The following is an 18,865-nucleotide window of genomic DNA, read 5'->3' as shown; positions in this document are numbered from 1 at the left end:
TCTGGGGAACTGCGGCACTAAGTGGGTAACCTAGCACCCCCACCAAAGCACAGCACCATGTGCTGAGACCAGGGGCTGGCTGAGTAACCTCCTTGTATTGTTTGGGTCAACTTGAGGGAAGTGGTGCATTCTAGTCTCAGCCTAGTTCCCATTCTCAGCCTGGGCCTTCACAGAGGCTGCATCAGTCCCAGGCAGGCCCAGGCCAGATCTAGATGAATAATGAGACTGGTTAGTCCCTCTCTTCTCACAGGTATCACCCCCGTGCACCCTCCTCCTCCCTGGGGGAGACTGGGAGCTGCTGGGTCCAAGCCCAACCAGGACTTTTTCCCGGCTGGTTCCTATATGCAAGGGTGGGGTGGGGGGTCTTGGGGGGCACTTAGGGAAGACATGGGAGTTGGGGAAGAGGTGAGCTTTGAAGAAACAGAGGGGACTTGGGGAAAAGGGAGGAGAGGCTGCTAGCTGCAAGAAGTAGGCAATGACTCCTGAAGGTCTGGGGGCTGCTGAGGAGAATGCCCCAGTTCTGTTCAGAAGATGAGCTGTGAGCCTGGACTGGGACTGATAGAAGCCTTGGCCTCCGGCCTGGTGGGAGCTCCGGGCAGCTGGCCTACAGACGTTCCTTAGTGCTGGTGAGTAGGTTTGAATCATCACTCGAGCCCTGGCCTCCAACCGCCCCCACCAGCCCCCTGGCCTCAGTTCCCTGGCAACATCTGGGGGAGGGGGGTGGAGAAGCAGAAACAAGGGCCTCTGTCTGCCCAGCTGCCTCTCCCTTTGGGCTCTGCCAGACTCCACAGTGCATACGTGGGCTCCAACAGGTCCTCTTCTCTCTGGGCCATTGACTAACCCCAGAACCACATGGCTTCTTGTTCTCAGCCCCACAAACATAGTGCCAAATACTTCCCCCCAGGGGAGCCTCCCTGAACACTTCCCAAAGGACCCCAGTCACCCCAGCCTGTTGGCTGCAGCTAACTCTGATGTCAGCCAGCCAGATGAGGCCGGGAGATGAGCACAGAGTCCGGATGGATACATCATGCCCTCTGTGCCCAGCACTGGGCTTTGTGCACGTGGGACCAGACGTGCCACTGTTTGAGAGGTCAGAAACGGGGGGTGGAGGGGGATGTGTCAGGGGTAATCTCCCTCAACCCTCTTCTTAAGGCCTCTTGAACTTGAGATGGGGTGTGCATCCGATAGTCACTAGGGGGCGCTCAGCCACCACAGGGAAGCTGGGTGAACTTGGGATGCAGCGTCTGCGTGAGTGAGGACGCCTGTGACTATGTGTGTTGGGGGGGGCGGGTAGTTGAGAGTGTTTGGCGAGGGGTGGAGAAGGCAGGGGTCACCCCAGGATTCCAACGGATCTGTGTGTCTCTCTTTCCACCCGTCCCTGTCCGACTCCCTCAAACCCCTGCCCCCTCCAATATTCCCAGCATAGAGAAGGGAATAGCTCTGGAGCCCTGACCGCACATAACCTCACTTTCCTGTACCCGCCCCGCAAATACCGCGCGGGCGTGTGTGTCTCCTGGCAGAGGGGGCCGATAGGTAATGTTCAGGCTGTGCGCCTTGGTGGGGATCGAGCACTCCCTTTGCTGGGGTGGGTGGGGGCCCGGGCTTCGGTCGGTGTCCCCAGGGGAAGGTAGTAGCCAGAGGCGCAGAGGGGACGGACCCAGGAGCTGAGGCTGGGTCTGGCCCCGCCCCGACACGCCCAGGGGGCGGGGCCTGCCTTCTTTTTAGTCGGCTCGTAGCGGTGAGGAGCGCAGAGGCTTGGGGCAGCCGGGCTGCGACGAGGCTGCGGCGTTGGGGGGCGAGTGGAGCCGGCGGCAGCGGCGCTCGGTCGGGAGACGCATCGAAGAGGCGGACGGACCGGCGGGGTCACCGGCCAGGGGTCTCCGCACTGGAATTTGATATTCATTTATCCAGGGTTTACCCTCCTCCTTTTTTTCTGAAACATTTTTTTTTAACCGTATTCTTTTCCGTTTTAATTTATTTTTGCTTCCCATTCCCCACTAAATCGGGCCGACCGTTTGGGGAGATTGCTCTTTTACTCCCCCCCAAAATCACTTCGGATTCTGGAAACGAGCAGAGAAGAAAGAGGGTAGCAAGAGCTCCAAAGAGAAGTGAAGGAAGAGAGAGAGACCGGGTCAGAGAGCGCGCGCTGACGAGCGAGACACGAGAGGGACAGGGGCAAAGTGAGTGACCTGTTTTTTGGGGGTGACCGCCAGAGCGCAGCGTGAGCCCTCCCCCTCGGGATCCCGCGTCGGACCAGCAGCGCTGACGGACAGACAGACAGACACCGCCCCCTGCCCCAGCGCCCACCTCCTCCCCGGCCGGCGGCCGACGGTGGACGCGGCGGCGAGCCGCGGGCAGGAGCCGGAGCCCGCGCCCGGAGGCGGGGTGGAGGGGGTCGGGGCTCGCGACGTTGCCCTGAAACTTTTCGTCCAACTTCTGGGCTGTTCTCGTTCCGGAGGAGCCGTGGTCCGTGCCGGGGCAGCCGAGCCGAGCGTCACCGGGAGAAGTGCTCGCTCGGGCCGGGAGGAGCCGCAGTCGGAGGAGGGGGAGGAGGAAGAAGAGAAGGAAGAGGAGAAGGGGCCGCGGTGGCGACTCGGCTCTCGGAAGCCGGGCTCATGGACGGGTGAGGCGGCTGTGTGCACAGACAGTGCTCCAGCCGCGCGCGCGCCCCAGGCCCTGGCCCGGGCCTCGGCTCCGGGAGGAAGAGGAGCCCGCCTGGGCGCCGAGGAGAGCGGGCCGCCCCGCAGCCCGAGCCGGAGAGGGAGCGCGAGCCGCGCCGGCCCCGGCCGGGCCTCCGAAACCATGAACTTTTTGCTCTCTTGGGTGCATTGGAGCCTTGCCTTGCTGCTCTACCTTCACCATGCCAAGGTAAGGGCTGGGGACGTGCGTGAGAGCGCGCGCGTGGGGGACTCCGTGCCCCACGCGGGTCCTTGGGCACCGGGCTCGCGGCTTCCCCTCTATCTTCGTAGGTGTAGGGGGAGGGGGCGCGCGCTAGGTGGGAGGGCACCGGGATAGAGTCTCACCGCCCACGCGGGCCCTGCCCACCCACCGGAGTCACCGCACGTACGATCTGGGCCGACCAGCGGAGGGCGGGAGCCGGAGGAGGCGGCTGAGGGGGCTGGGCTTGCGCTGCCGCCGGCGGCTGAAGTTTGCTCCCGGCCGCTGGTTCCCGACGAACTGGAAGTCTGGGCAGCTGGGGCGGGAGCTGGAGCCCTGGCGGGCAGGGATGGGGGTGCTCGGACCTTGGACCCGGGGAGGGCAGAGAGCGTGGAGGGGGCAGGGGGCAGGCGAGAGATGGGGCTTGCTGTCACTGCCGCTCGATCTCTGCGGCCCTCGCCGCGAGTTGGGGAAAAGTTTTGGGGTGGATTGCTGCTTGGGACCCCCCTCTCCGCCGGGCCACCTGCGCCGCACCAACCCCCCCGTCCCAGCTCGCGTCCCGCTCGGTGCCCGCCCTCCCCCGCCCGGCCGGGCGCGCGCGGCGCGGAGCCGATTACATCAGCCCGGGCCTGGCCGGCCGCGTGTTCCCGGAGCCGCGGCGGCCCGAGCGGGGAACCCGCGGCGGCGAGCCGCGCCCCTCCCCCCGCCGGCCCTCCGCGGGAAGGTGACCTCTCGAGGTAGCCCCACGCCGAGGACCCGGAGAACCACCCCTGTGCCTTCCCGCTGTCCCCAGCCCTTAAACCCCTCCTAGGAGGCATTTCCTCACGCCCCCTTCCCAGTTTCCTCCCCTGCTCGAATAGAAGCCCCCGCCACCCCTTTATTTTTAACTTCCTTTTGCTGAGAAGACCCACATAACCTCTCTTCAGCCCCAGACTCCGAGGAAAGAAAGATCACTGTCAGGAGTCGGGCTACCCGGCCCAGCCCGGGGCTTTGTCGAGACTCTACCGAAAGTCCCGACTCGGTGACAGTCTGCTTCCCTCCCCTCCCCCATACTTCCGAGTGAGCTGTGCTTTAGCTTTTTGGGGGGCGACCGCAGGGAGGGTTTAAAGGGTGTCCTTATTCCACTTTGCACTTTTTGGGAAAATGATTTGAAATTTGCTGTGACATGGGCAGTGTGGGACTAGCCCTCCCCGAACCTTTGGAGGGAGCTCCTGCCAGCCTTGCAAACACACTTTGTTCTGGTGAAATGGGCGTTGGAGTAGGAGCAGGTGGTTTTTGGGAACTCTAAACTTGCCCACCCAGCTTGCTTTCCCAAACCACCTGAGGGGTCCTTTTCTGCTCAGAGCGCCCTTGGAGAGGCAGAAGGAAGGAAACGGGCTGGGGTCCCTGCTGCCACCAGGAGTTCCTCAGACCCTGGCACAAAGGCCTTGGCTCCAGGCCTCCAAGGGAGGGGGGGGGAGGGGGAGGAGAGGCTGCCTGGCCACAGTGTGACCTTCAGAGGCCCCCAGAGAAGGGCACCTGGCCCCTCCCCGCCCAGAACTGCCCCTCCCAGTGCCCCCTGGCCTTGGAGGGGGTATGAAATTTCTGACCCCTTTGCTCTTTGGGGCCCAGGAGCAGTGGAGGGCATAGGAGGAATGTTGGCAGAGAGTAACAGTGGTGCCATGGAGATGGGTAAGGGGCTCAGGCAGAGACCCCTGGGCATGGAGGTCCCTGAGGGAGCTGCAGTGGCAGGCTGTCCATCTGGGATCCTGGAAACTGTTATCTGACCTTGGCCCTGGAGGCAAGGCTGGGGGTCTGGGGTGTATTGCAGCAGGGTGTGGGTAGAGAGACAGGCAGACAGACTCTCTCTCTGCAGAGTCTGCAGTTCTGTGCGCTAGAGTGCCGCTCTGCTGCTCTGGATCTGCCCCAAAGAGGGGCAGGTGGGGTGGGCAGGTGGCCACGACTGGAGACTCTCTGGAAGGGCTGGGAGAAGCCTTCGCCTGCCGGGTGCTGTCAGGTCCGCATGGTCGGGCTAGTTGACCTTCACAGCTTCTGGGGAGGGGAGGAATGATCTGGTGGGGGTGGGGAGCAACCAGAAGCCTCAGGCTTAGGGAGTGTAGGGGGCCCCCTAGGGGTTGGGCAGTGCTAAGGCATTAAAAGCTTCCCTGGTTGCCTTTGGAGGAAGGTGCCCAGCAGGTGAGAGGGACTTTGGGGACCCCCTCAGTCTGGGACGGAGAAGAAGCCAGAGAATGAGATGGGAGTGTGAGCCTCGGGGCTTTGGAGATACATTCAGGTTCTGGGGAGACTGGTTCTTAGGGAAAAACGGGGCCCTCCCCTCCCCCAGGTTTCCCCCAGGGTTTCCTCCCAGGTTTTACTCTTTAGGCAACCTGTGGCTTTACTACGTATTCCTGAGAACAGAAGTGTTTGAGGGGGGGAGGGTGCTTGGCGCCCTGCGGCCCTCCGCACCACCCCTGGCCCCAGCACCAGCTCACCCTGGTATTTGTCATGTCAGCAGGGGAAGGTCACCATGTTGCTTTTCTCACCCCTAGTCCTTCCTTCCTGCCCCAGTCCACATTTGTCCTCCTGTTTGACCTTAAGACTTGCCCATGGCTTTGGACCCGGGAGTCAGGGGGGCTGAGGGACTTCACTTGTCCTAGTTCAGCAAGGGGCCGCTGAGAGCTGGGGAAGGGAAATGTCGGGGAGGGGCGGGGACCTGAACATCGTTGCTTTCTGGTGTTTTCCTCCTCTGTTCTAAGAGCCCCTCACCCCCAATATCTGGTCAGTCATTATCTTCCCTGACTTCAGAATTGGAGCAGCTCGGAGAGGGGGTGCTTTGTGCTGTAGGGAGCCCCTGGAGGTGCCCTGCTCGGTTCAGAAGTCCGGGAGAAGCCAGAGGCTCCAGGCTGGGAGGGATTCCAGGAGGGAGCAGGGGCGGGTTGGCTGGGCCTGTGCACCCTTGCCCCTGCCCCTGCCCATTCTTCGCTCTTTGTTTTGTCCTCAGTGGTCCCAGGCTGCACCCATGGCAGAAGGAGGGCAGAAACCCCATGAAGGTAAGTGGCCCCCCACCCTGGCCCCCACCCCTCCTGCACATGGATGGGGTTCCCTGATCCCCCAGCAGATGGGTGGGAAGGTCTGTTGGGGCGGGGTTGTGGGGGTAAAGGGGCATAGGAAACTGGGGCTGGTGATCTAGCAAGGAGATCTAGAAAGGAAAAGGGTGAGTGCTGAGAGGTTAACCCTTCAGTTCCGGGGGACTCTGACCTACTCAGACCGCTGCTAGAAATAGAACTCGTGGTCTTTTTCCTCTGCTCTTTCCAGTAAAATTTTATTTGGAGAGGGAGCCATGAGCACAGCCAGGAAGATAAATAGTATCCAAGGATCCCAGATGTCAAGGGCAGTATTCCTCGTTCCCCTCTGCTCCCAGGGGAGGATGAATAGTCCATGTCCCTTCCAACCCGGCCGGGTCCCACCTGTGGGGTCTGTGTGGTGGGGGCTGTGACCCTTGCTGTCTCGATTGCTGGCTGTGCATGAGCTGGAGGTGCAGAGGGTGCAGCCTCGTGGAACCCCCTCCGCGCCGGTGTACATTCCTCTGGGGGTAGAGAGAGAAAGCCCCACAGCCTCCTCATGCCCTCCTGAGGAGCAGGTTTGGGTGCTTGTGAACTTCCCTCTCGGTCCAGCAGAGGGCTGGCGGTAGCTCCCGGGAGCCCCGCCCCTCTGCCCAGCCCGAGTCTGCCTGCCTTTTGTTCACTGTGGTTTGGAGTACGGATCCTCCCATTTCTCTAGGGTCGCCTTGGCTCTCCCCAGTACTGAATGTAGCCTCTACTCCTGTGCTCTGCCTCTGAGAAGGAAAGGCCCTGGGGTCTTCCTCCAGGCGAGTTTCCCAGACCCGAATCAGGTAGCCCAGGTGGTGGCCAGAGCCAGTGTTTACACTCCCCAGGCCGCTGGTGGTGCCTGCTTGGTTTTGCCTCCTTCCTCACCTGGGGGGAAGGGGTCCTTTCCTGGACCCAGGGCCTGGCTTCCCTGCTGTGCCACTGACAGTGCCCCTTCCAGGGTGCACCCAGCCCCCTCAGCTTCCAGTGGTCCCTCTCTGTGGTCTGGGAGAGGCGAGACAAATGGTCTTTGTCTGCTGGGGAAAAAAGGTTGTCTTCAAGAAATAAGGAAAGCCATGAGTCTGAAGTTGGAGTGTATGTGCGCCCACGCCTGAGAAAAAAGCAGGACAGCTTTCCTTGGAGACAGTAGCTGGGGTGTGATGGGTGCGATGAGGTTTCCCCCTCCACCTCCTGGGGGGCCTCAGGGATCCCAGGGAGCTTTTCCAAGAAATTTCCACCTTGGATCTTTTTATCCCCAGCTACCAACTCATGACCCAGGCCAGACCATTCTGCTGTCCTGTTCTTGTGGCCCCAAAGTTTTGGCCACCTCTGTTCCCAACCAGGGTGAAGTGTCAGGTCAAGAATTCTTGATTAGTCATCTTCTTCAATATAGACTTGGCTTAGAAAAGGACTTCTTCAGGTCCCTGCTCTGGTTTATACTCTTTCTGATGACACTTGATCCTAAGCCTTTTAGCAGTGGAGAGTTCTGTGCCCATTGTCTGGATGGGGAAAGCAGAAACCTCAGACGAGTCTAGGAGCCTCTTTTGTTCTCTTTCCTGTTTTCACACTTGTAGCCTCTCCTTCTTCCCCTCAGCTCCTCCCATTATCCTTAATCCACTGTATACTCCCACCACCCCCAGGCTCATGTTCCTTCACACCTCTGGCGAGAGGAGTGAGGGGAGACTTGAGATGGACTTGAGATGCCGTGATGGGGTTCCAACCTTGTGTCTCCTGGGCTGAGAAAAGGGCGCTTGTTCTTGGGGCTGGAGTTGGAAGACAAAACCCTCTATTTCAGCCTCTTGTTTCGGTGTCTTTAGCGATCCACCCAACTCACTTACACAGATATGCAGAGCCTCAGGCCCAGAGAGGGAGGAACTGGCCCAAGGTCACACAGAGTCCTGGCCAGGGCCCAGGCTTCCTCACTAGCTGGGTGCTGCTTTTTCCCTTCTGTATAGGGGAAATTCATTTCAGGGACAGGATTGCTCCGTGGTGGTGGTGATGTAGGGGTGACCGGGAGCAGCAGGCCAGGCTGCAATTTGAAGCAGCCATTCGGAGTCCTGACTTCATGTGTTCTCAAGGGCCCCACCCCTGTGGCCCAGAATCACCCCTTCATGCTCCGGTGCACCCCAGGCTCCACGGCCAGCCTGGGAAGTTGTCTTTACCCTGGTCTCCCTCCAGATCAGCTTCTAGAAGCTCTCTGTGACTGCAGTGGCAGCACCATTTTTTCCATGATGCAAGCAGTTTGCCCTCCTGGGTGGGGTTATCGGTGGCTGGCAGGGCCAGCGCAGTGTGCCCGCCCACAGCCACCTGCTGATTCCAGGCGGACCCAGCCCCTGGGCCAATGCCCACTGCCTCCTCAGCCCATATCTGGGGAGGGGGTCTGGCAGGTGGCAAAGTGCCCCCCAAGGCTCCCCTTCTGTTTCACAGGACATTGGCTTGGGGAAGCTTTGATGTTCAGAGCTAACTTTAACTGTGTGACTTAATGACAGTGTGGCCTTGGAACCAGTTACTCAGCCTCTCTAAGCCTCTAGTTCCCCATTTGTAAAGCCAGGGGGAGGGTGGGTCCTACTAGAACCTTGCAGTACCATGGGGGGAGAATTGTCTGGGATAACATCACGGACTCCTGTACACAGCGCCAGAGCACAGAAGAAGCGCTCTTTAAGTGGCTGTCAGCTAATGGTGCAGCGGCTGCTGTGGAGGTGGGAGGGAAATGGAGAGCAGGTTTGCCGAGCTGGCTGTTCCTCCTTGAATGGGAGGCTTAGAGACCCTCAGCAGGTATACACATACCCCAACTGCCCTCTGGCCTCACAGTTGACCTAGGAATCAGCTTGGCTGTCATGGTGAGGCAAGGGGACCAGATATGGCAGGGTGACTCCCTTGGGACCTGACAACACCATGTCATCTTTAGAGGAAACACAGGTCTTCATCAGTGTTGGTGGTGGAAAGTCAGGGAAGGACTTCAGCCGCGGCCCAAGACACTTAAGTTAGATGTTTGGAAGGCCTTTCCCATGGTGGTTACCTCTCACAGAAAGGAGAGGCCTTGCAGAGGTGGGTGGAGAGCGGGGCCGGCCATCTCTTCTGTGACCTGCTGGGCTCACGTGTCACCCCCTTCCCACACAGTGATGAAGTTCATGGATGTCTACCAGCGCAGCTTCTGCCGTCCCATTGAGACCCTGGTGGACATCTTCCAGGAGTACCCAGATGAGATTGAGTTCATTTTCAAGCCGTCCTGTGTGCCCCTGATGCGGTGCGGGGGCTGCTGTAATGACGAAAGTCTGGAGTGTGTGCCCACTGAGGAGTCCAACATCACCATGCAGGTGGGCACTGGCAGGGGGCTGGGGTGGGGCGGGGGCGGGCCCCCAGGCTTTGGCTACAGGTGTTCCCCAGCCCTTTCCTGGGCAGCTCTTAAAGGGAGGAGCTAAGCTTGCCTTGCCCAGCTCCTGCCGCGGAGTCAGTCAAGGGGAGATGTGGGCGTCTGACCCTGTTTGGAGAAAAAGATGCTTGTGTTTCTGAGCCCAGGTTTCCAGCAACCCCTGATCACCTCCTCCTCCTTCCTAACCTCCGCCCCCTGGGCTCAGGAGAGGGCTGACACCTGTGACAGGAGCCCCTCCCTTCCCCTCTTGGAGGAAGACAGCCCTACCTCCCTGGGGGCTCTGTTTGGGAAGCTGGATGAGTATGGTTTGTGGGGAAGCCTGGTGACGGGGTGTGTCTCAGCCTGGATGGGGCTGGAGGGAACTCTGAGACCCCAGGGAGGAGTGGGTGGCTCTTGGATGGCTCCTGGAGGTAGGGTGAGGCCTGGAGGGAATAACAGGAGGGGAGGGAGGGGGAGAGGCAAGAACCCAGGACCTGAATTCCCAGCCTGGCCAACCCTGCAGACTTGTCTGCCCTCAAGAGAAGCAGGGGCTCCTTGAGGTCAGCAGGGTGGGAGGAGTTGGGGTGGGCCTGAGGCTCTTTCTGATAGAGCCCTTGGTCCCCCCACACTTCTACCACCCTTTTCTGCTCTGTAGAACCCCTGGGTGCTGAGTGGCAGGAGCCATGGGGTTTCCCACCCGGGTATGGCTGGCTGGGTCACTAACCTCTGTGATCTGCTTCCTTTCCCTTTAGATTATGCGGATCAAACCTCACCAAAGCCAGCACATAGGAGAGATGAGTTTCCTACAGCATAACAAATGTGAATGCAGGTGAGGATGGAGTCTGGGAGTCATTCAGTGAACAGCTGCAGGGGGCTTGTTCTGGACCAGAGTTAAGCATGTTCCAGAGTTAAGCATGTTGGCCCATTTTCACCCTCCAGCTGTATAACTGTGGGCATTTCAGTTTTATTTTAATGTGCCTCAGTTTCAACATCTGTGAAGCGGGTACAATGATAGTATTACGTACTGCCTAGCATTGTTATAAGGATTAAGTGAGTTGTTATATGTCAAGAGATTAAAACTGTACTGATGTATCATAAATACTATTACTGTTACTATCACCAGCTGAACTCCTCTCTGTTTTGTTCTTTTCTCTTTCTCTACCCACTGCAGACCAAAGAAAGATAAAGCAAGGCAAGAAAAGTAAGTGGCCACGATTTTCGCCCTTCTCCCTCTCCTTGACTGTTTGTCTTGGTTTGGGGCTCTTGGCTTCCTCTCTCGGGGGTGGGGGTCTGATGGGGGGTCAGTTGGGTCTGAGAGTTGGTTTCATGGGGACTCGTGGTAGCAGCAGCAAGATGGAGCAAGCCCTAGGATGACAGCTCTAGAATGACTGACAAAACCCGGCCTGGTGCCTGGAGCTTCCTTTGGAAGAGATGATGCGTCTCTGGGCCATTCCTGGCCGGGATTTGCGTGTGGGGCCAGCGTGGACGCTGGCTCCTGGGCCTGCTCTGGCCTCCCATCACCCACGGCAAGGAGAGGGAGTGGGTGGCAGAGAGGCCAGTTTTTGTGTGTTAGAGGAAGTGGCCTGTTTCAGTGGCTACAGTGGTGGTACAGTTGGACTGGGGGGCCAGCTGGGTGTTTTCTTGATGCGTGCCCTCCTGTGGGAGTGAGACAGGCCAGAGCCGCTCAGCCCCCTTGGCCAGGGAGACAGAGGTGAATGTTGGCCATCTTCTGAGGCGTCCAGTTGCTCAGTGTGGAGGGTCAGGTCAGGATAGAGCAGGTGGGGAGAGGTCTGGGGGCCATGAGCCTTCAGGATGGGGTGAGCAGCTGGCATGGGAGAGAGCCTGCAGGGGAAGAGACTGAGAGAGAGTACCTCCACCCTGCTCCCACCCACCATCCCGTCTGCCCCCCAACACTCTGGTGACACTGAAGCCCCAGTGGCCTCGACCCCTTGCCTCTGCCCTAAGCCCCCAGCTTCCAGTATTGCTGTGGCTATAGAGCAGTGAGTGGGGAGAGCAGGCACAGAGAGAATGTGCGAGTGAGTGCAGACCCTCCTCTTCCAGTATTTTCTCCCTCTCCTCCATCCCTTCCCCCCTTACTTCTCCCCTGTGGTCCCCTGTGGCTGTCCTCCTGAGGGGTATTCTTGGTGAGGGTGTTGGCGGTGGGGGGTGTGGGCAGGTGTAGAGAGTGCTGGTTCCCTTGAGGGGGACAGGCTTCAGCCTGCCCCCCCCCCCGCAACCACCGCCTGCCCGTTCCCCAAATCCCTGCCTTGCCCACAGGGAGAGTGGGGGCTCGCCTGGGCTCGGAAGAGAGTCTGGTGAGATGGTGTAGCAGGCTCTGACAGGCTGGGGAGAGGACCTGCTGCTGAGTGCCGCCCAGGCCTCTCCTCCCCACGCCTCCCTAACTCCCACCCCGCCCTGCTCCCTGCCTGGGGCTCCCAGGGCACCCAGCCCCGCCTCTCGGCCCAGGTTATGGCTGGGCTAGCTGGCGCCTTTCATGTGCTGCCCTTGGTTTTGTGCCAGCTCCAAGATAGCTGCTCCCCCACAACTGGGGTTCACAGAGGCAGGGCCCTTGGAGGGACCCCTCACTGTTGTACTTGGACGTGAAGGCAGAAGGTGCCTGCAGCACACGCATGCACACGCCCTCCCTTGCCCCTCATCCAGTCAGGCCTCTGACTTCCTCCCCAAATCCTGGCCTGCCTTCCAGAGCCCCTGACCTTCAGGGTCAGACCTGTTCAAGGCTGTTGGGCACAGAGCCGGGCCTCTAAGCTTTGCCCCCCGCCGCCGCCCCCCCCCCACCCCCCCCCCCCGCCGCCTGGGACCAGGAGACACCACGAGTGTGGAGGCCTGCAGGTCCGGTGTCCTCCACCCAGCCTCTGGTTCCCACTCACAGCCTTGCTAGGGTGTGGCTAAAGTGGGTGAAGCCACTGTGCTCCCCCCCCCCACAAGGGTGTCTAAAGTGCCTTCAAAGTGCCTGCCACCCCGTCCCCATCCCACCTGTGTGCCTGTGTGCAAGCTCTCCCGTGTGCCCCGGAACGTGTCCTGCGCCCCTCACTGCTTCCTTTCCTTTCCCCTTCCCCCTCGCTTTCTCTCTGTCTGTCTCTGTTTTTTTATTTTCCAGAAAATCAGTTCGAGGAAAGGGCAAAGGGCAAAAAAGAAAGCGCAAGAAATCCCGGTATAAATCCTGGAGCGCGTACGTGGTGCCGCTGCCGTCTCATTCCCCCCACCGGAGCCTCCTCGGCCCCCAGTCAAACTCCCACCTGCAGGACCCCAGAGCTGCCCCCCTCCTCCCCCGTCCCCTTCTCCAGTTCTCAGCCTCCTTCCTCCCAGTGTCTCTCTCTCACTCTCACTCCACTAATTGGCACCGAGGGGGTAGGCATGGTGGTGGCATTACCGGTCCAGGGCTGGAGGCGGGAGGGTGGGCAGAGTGGGCCTGCAGGATTCAGGGAGGGGGGCTCTGGCTTGGCTGGGGCACCGCCTTTTCCCTCACCCACTGGGCACTGGTGGCGGGCCCATGTTGGCACGGGTGCCAGGCACGGATGCCTGCTCACCCAACTGGTTTCCACTGCTCTAGGCTTCCACACTTCTCTGGAAGCTGGGGGGCGGGGTGGGGAGGGTAGATGTGGTGTGAGGAAGGGGCGCAGATGACAGGAGGCAGCTTGTTGTTGGCTGAAGGAGGACGTGGGGTCAAACACCCCTGAGGCCCCTCCTCGCGGACTTGGGGCCTCCAGAGGGGAGCCCCGTATTCCAGCCCAACCCGTGGCACTCCCAGAAGCTTTCCCCAAGGGTGGCCTCTTCCTCTGGGTTTGAGGCAGTAGGGGACCCTCTGGCCACCAGTGGCCTGGCCTGCCATCACTCCCTGCCTCAGCCCTTTGGTAGAGGGGCCGGGGTGTGAGCCCTCACACAGGGAGAAGCTGGCCCCGATGGGCATCCCCAGCAGGTTGGAGAGTCAACGTGTGCTTTCTTGGGGATGGTAGCCATTGGGCCCCGTGGCCTGAGACTTGCACTTGTGCCCGTGGGATAGCCCAGCCCGCTCCTCGCACTCTGCCCGGCCACGTCGCCGCTTCCTGCGGGCCGGCTTCTAGTTATTGCTGCCTCTTTTTCCGCCGCTCTCTCTTGTCTTCCGCTGTGGCATCGGAGCCTTCCAGGGCGTGGACAGGCGTGGGGGCCCGCGAGCCGGGTGGGGCACAGCTGCGGGCGTGGTGGGGGTGTTGCACGGATTGTTTCTCTCTCTCTGCTGACGCTCTAGCTTAGATGTCTTTCCTTTTGCCTTTTGCAGTCCCTGTGGGCCTTGCTCAGAGCGGAGAAAGCATTTGTTTGTACAAGATCCGCAGACGTGTAAATGTTCCTGCAAAAACACAGACTCGCGTTGCAAGGCGAGGCAGCTTGAGTTAAACGAACGTACTTGCAGGTTGGTTCCCAGAGGGCGAGCAGGTCAGAGAGGGGCTTTGCTCAGAGATGGGGAGAGAGAGAGAGAAAGAGAGAGAGAGAGAGAGAGTAAGAGAGAGAGAGTGAGCGAGCGCGCACTTGAGAGTTGCCAGCTGCTTGCTCTGCTTCTAGCTGCCTGCCTGGTGACTGCTGCCTTCTCTGCTCATGGGGGCCTCCTGTGCTGGGCGGCAGGCATTGGCCAGCCTGGCAGGGCCCGTTCAGAGCTTGCCCTGGTTGCCTGAGTGGGCAGGCCCGCGTGGCTTCCTGTGGTGGTGTGGACGCAAGCTGAGTGTTGTGTCCTGTGGTCCTGCTCCTGGTGGCTGTTGTTCCTGATGATGACTACCTTTGCTGCTAATAGGGAGGGCCCGTCCGGGCATGGGGGGCATGCTGCCTCTACAACGTGCAGACCGCTGGGTTTCTCATCCCCTCAGTGTCTCTCTGTGGGGACAGGGGTTGAGTGCATCCTCAGACTGGGGGCCTGGAAAGCGTGGGCCCTGGCTGTTGGTTTAGGGCGGATAGGAGATTACTGTCAGGGCACAGCTGATACTGTAATACTCCGGTCATCATGGCAGCAACCCAGAACAGCCCACCTGTTATTTCCTTAGGATGGGTGAATGGAAGGAAACACGCACATTCTCCTGACACTAGATTGTGAGTCCCTCACGCCTGGGTTTTATTCATCTGTGTGACCCCCCGGGTGTGTGTACCTCTGTCCCTTGTGCACACCGGGGGCCAGGGAAGTGTCAGCCTGGTGAGTGAGTGCATGAGCGATTTCAGGGGTGAGGACAGGAACAGGAGCCCATGACTGGTGGCTGGCAGTCTTTTGATGCCTTTGATGGCGTTTCGACCGTCTGGCCTGTGCTCAAAGGCAGGGAGCCCTCTGGGCCAGCGCAAGCTTCACCCTGGGATGAGAGGCTTTAATGGGGATTCCCAGGCAGGGCCAGGGCCAACCCCTGCCCTGCCCCCCACCCCCATCTAGTCCAAATGCCTCATTAATTAACAAGGTCCTTCGAGTGTGGCTGTCTTCCCCATCCCCCACGTTCCTGTGGTTTGTGAGTGTCGGGGGAGGCTGGGAACCAGGCCCCGGGGTATTGCTGTGGGTTCTGTCTTGGCAGTACATGAAGACCAAAAGTGTACACTCTGCTGGAGCGGTGGGGGCTCTGGCTCACCCTGGGGCTGGATGAGGGGGTCTCTGCATCTCCCAGGGGCCTCAGAGAAGATAAGGGACTCACCATCTTAGGGTTACCATGGTGATGATTCTGGAGAGATGGACTGGGGGATGTCTACAGTGACCTGAGGCCAAGTGAAGTTATCTGAAGTCCTCCTCTGATCTGGCTGTATGGGGGAATGTCCGTCCTCAGACTGGAAGCTTAGATCCCCATTTCTAGGTTCTCAGAAGGGAGGGTCTGCTCTGGTCCTTCCTCACATGGGGAGGGTAAAAGGTAAACCGCCCCTGGCCTGAAGCATGATGGGAGAGTTCCAGGAGTCCCCTTTGCTTCCCCCACCCTAAGTTAAATAGCGCATTGAGAAGGAAAGGCAGTCTGCTGCCCGGGGCCTGACGCGGAGGCCCAGACAGTGGGCACAGAGAGAGAGGGGAGGTGTGTCCCTCACCTTCCCGGGGGTCTCAAGCCCTGCTGGGTCCCCGTCCCTCGGGAGCCTCCCTTCCCCAGCCCGCTGGCCTACTTGGCCCCTGCACAGGCCCATCGTTTGCTCTCCCCGACGCGCTCCCCCAGACCAGCCCCATAGGGACCGCCCTGAAACATCTCCGGCAGGGACGCTTTGCTGATTAACTCGGTCCAACTTTACTCACTCGTCAGCTCTTAAATGTCAAGCGGGGACTGTTCTCGGGGACGTGTTCATTTGTTGCTTGTGATGAGATGTCATCCTGTCTTTGTCTTGTCGCAGCTGGGCTGTAGAGTCCAGAGGGCAGCCTGGGAGCCCCGGGCTTAGCTCCTGCTTAGGTGGTGGTGGAGGGGGCCCTTGGGCAGGGGCTCCCAGAGGCTAGAACTGTGCTTTCTCTTCTCCACTGCCGCCTCGGGCTGCAGAAAGGGGGGGCTGCAGCCTCCCCACCAGAGCCCCTTCCCTGGCCCTGACCCCCAGCCTTTGTCTCCCCTGTCCCCGCAGATGTGACAAGCCGAGGCGGTGAGCCGGGCTGGAGGAAGGAGCCTCCCTCAGGGTTTCGGGAACCAGACGTCTCACCAGGAAAGACTGACACAGAACGACCCATAGCCGCCGCCACCACACTACCACCACCACCACCACCATCGACAGAACAATCCTGAATCCAGAAACCTGACATGAAGGAAGAGGGAGGCTGTGCGCAGAGCACTTTGGGTCCGGAGCATGAGGCTCCGGCAGAAGCATTCATGGGCGGGTGACCCAGCACAGTTCCTCTTGGAATTGGATCGCCATTTTATTTCTCTTGCTGCTAAATCACCGAGCCCGGAAGATTAGAGAGTTTTATTTCTGGGATTCCTGTAGACACACCCACCCACATACATACATTTATATATATATATATATTATATATATAAAAATAAATATATATATTTTATATATATATAAAATATATATATTCTTTTTTAAAAATTAACATTGCTAATGTTATTGGTGTCTTCACTGGATGTATTTGACTGCTGTGGACTTGATTTGGGAGGAGAATGACCCCGCCCAGATCCCGACGGGGAGGAGGACGGAAGGAGAGAGTCTGGCACCGTCTTTTTGTCCCTCTTACGGCAGCCAGGGTCCCCTCCCCTGTCTGGGAAAGCGCAAGGCCAGGGCACGGGGGCAAATTTGGCCTGCTTTTGGGAAGACCGACAAACCCAGCCCTGGCCCCGAGCCTCTCCCCCGAGTCAAACGGACAGAAAGACAGCTGACAGGTACAGGGGACAAGGACGCTGGCTCTGACCAGGAGTCTGGGGGAGACTCGGAACACTGCTGTGCTTTGGAGACCCCCTCCGTGAGCATCTTGCCCCTCCACCCCGGGGCACTGCCTGGAAGACTCAGGAGCCTGGGCAGCCTTCACCTCCTCTCACCTGCTTCCAAGATGCCCAGGAGGCCACCGACATGTCTCAGCGAAGAGAAGAGACGTTGGTGGAAGAAGGGCCACCCCGGTGACAGCTGGTCCTCCGAGGGAAGGGCCTCTGCCTTGGCCCTCTCCCAGCTTCGCTCCCTGGGTGCAGCCCAGGAGGGCCCGATGTCCTCAGACCATTGAAACCACTAGTTCTGTCCCCTCCAGGAGACCTGGCTGTGTGTGTGTGAGTGGTTAACCCACCTCTATCCCCCCACCCCACCCTACCCCACCTGACCCAACCCTTCCCGCGGCGTAGAGAGACAGGGCAGGATCCCCGTGCCCACCCTGGAGGCAGAGAAAAGAGAAGTGTTTTATATACGGTACTTATTTAATATCCCTTTTTAATTAGAAATTAAAACAGTTAATTTAATTAAAGAGTAGGGTTTTTTTCAGTATTCTTGGTTAATATTTAATTTCAACTATTTATGAGATGTATTTCTTGCTCTCTCGCTCTCTCTTGTTTGTACTGGTCTTTGTGTAGAAAACTCCTGTTTCCAATCTCTCTCTCTGATCGGTGACAGTCACTAGCTTGTCCTGAACAGATATTTAATTTTGCTAACACTCAACTCTGCCCTCCCCTTTCCCCTGGCTCCCCACCACACATTCCTTTGAAATAAGGTTTCAATATACATCTACATACTATATATATATTTGGCAACTTGTGTTTGTATATATATATATATATATATATATGTTTATGTATATATGTGATTCTGATAAAATAGACATTGCTATTCTGTTTTTTATATGTAAAAACAAAACAAGAAAAAATAGAGAATTCTACATACTAAATCTCTCTCCTTTTTTAATTTTAATATTTGTTATCATTTATTTATTGGTGCTACTGTTTATCCATAATAATTGTGGGGAAAAAGATATTAACATCACATCTTTGTCTCTAGTGCAGTTTTTCGAGATATTCCGTAGTACATATTTATTTTTAAACAACAACGAAGGAATACAGATATATCTTAAAGAAAAAAACATTTTGTATTAAAGAATTTAATTCTGATCTCAAAGCTCCTCCTGGTTTCTCCTTCTCCATTGAATCTTTGTTCCAGACTTTCTCCTGCACCCCCCTTCCCTCCTCCCATGGGAAACATGGTTTTTGCCTGAGGTCTGGGAAAGGGGTTCCAGGTGTATAGGCTATGGGGTGACCCACTTCATTGTACTGGGGCCAGAGTCCTTCCATTCTGGCTGGGCTGGTCCTGGGGGAGCTCATCCATTCTTTGCCATCTATGGAAACTGGGGCGAGAGAGACAGCTCCTTTGGAGCCAAGGTCCCTGCAGTGAGTAGTGCTGCCATCAGGTACTGTGTGATCCAGGTGGTGTCCCGTGTCAGGGAAGAAGCTAGCTATGTGGGCTTGCTTCCCACAGGCCACTAAGGGTCTGGGTTTGGTGCTGGAGCCTTGGCTGCAACAGGCTGGGAGTGGGAAGAAGTACTCATGTGGGGCCTGTAACCCCAGGGTGTAATTGAGTTTTACATGGTGGTTCTCCAGTTCCTTGAACCTCTGGAAGGTGGGCCCAAGTTCTGCTTGCCCCTAAGTGAACTCCCTGCCTTGCCTTGCTGCTCAGGCCTGTCTTGCGTGCAGTCCCGGGGAAGGTGGAAGCTGTCTGGGACTTTGGCATTTATAAGCAATGCTTCCAAGTCCACTTCTCTAGCTTCTTTTGTTTATTGGGCCACCAGCCATGGTGCCAGAGCTTGAGATGCTATTATGAATGAGACAATTCCAACCATCATATGTCTGGTGAGGGTGGGTGAAGAGACACAGAATTATAAATTCACAAATAGAAAAATACGTAAAAGATGATGGGGTCATTTTTTTTGGCCATGTGGCAGGTGGGATCTTAGTTTCCTGACTAGACCAGGGATCAAAGCTGTGCCCCCTGTAGTGGAAGCATGGAGTCCTAATCACTGGACCTCTAGGGAACATTTAGGGTCTGGGGGACATTTGATCCAGCTTGGAGTAGGAAAGGACTGCAGGTGGTGGAGTCTAGGGGGTCTGCTTATGATACTACCCTTAGGTAATGGTGAGTGGGAAGGAGATGACAGAACAGGGAGGGGAGGGCAGAA

General features: G+C 58.1%; 1 protein-coding gene across 4 annotated transcripts; it reads left to right on the top strand.

Annotated features, from left to right (window-relative positions):
* VEGFA (vascular endothelial growth factor A) lies at positions 1,742-17,811 on the top strand. 4 transcript variants are annotated; one of them, XM_018038496.1, is made up of 8 exons: positions 1,742-2,868; positions 5,858-5,906; positions 9,063-9,259; positions 10,047-10,123; positions 10,466-10,495; positions 12,413-12,466; positions 13,571-13,702; positions 15,844-17,811. In XM_018038496.1, the coding sequence occupies exons 1-8, from the start codon at positions 2,803-2,805 to the stop codon at positions 15,863-15,865; spliced, it is 627 nt and encodes a 208-aa protein (XP_017893985.1). In that variant the 5' UTR covers positions 1,742-2,802; the 3' UTR covers positions 15,866-17,811.

This window comes from Capra hircus, chromosome 23, assembly GCF_001704415.2.
Source record: "Capra hircus breed San Clemente chromosome 23, ASM170441v1, whole genome shotgun sequence".
Lineage (NCBI taxonomy): Eukaryota > Metazoa > Chordata > Mammalia > Artiodactyla > Bovidae > Capra > Capra hircus.
This window is presented reverse-complemented; position numbering and strand designations above follow the sequence as displayed.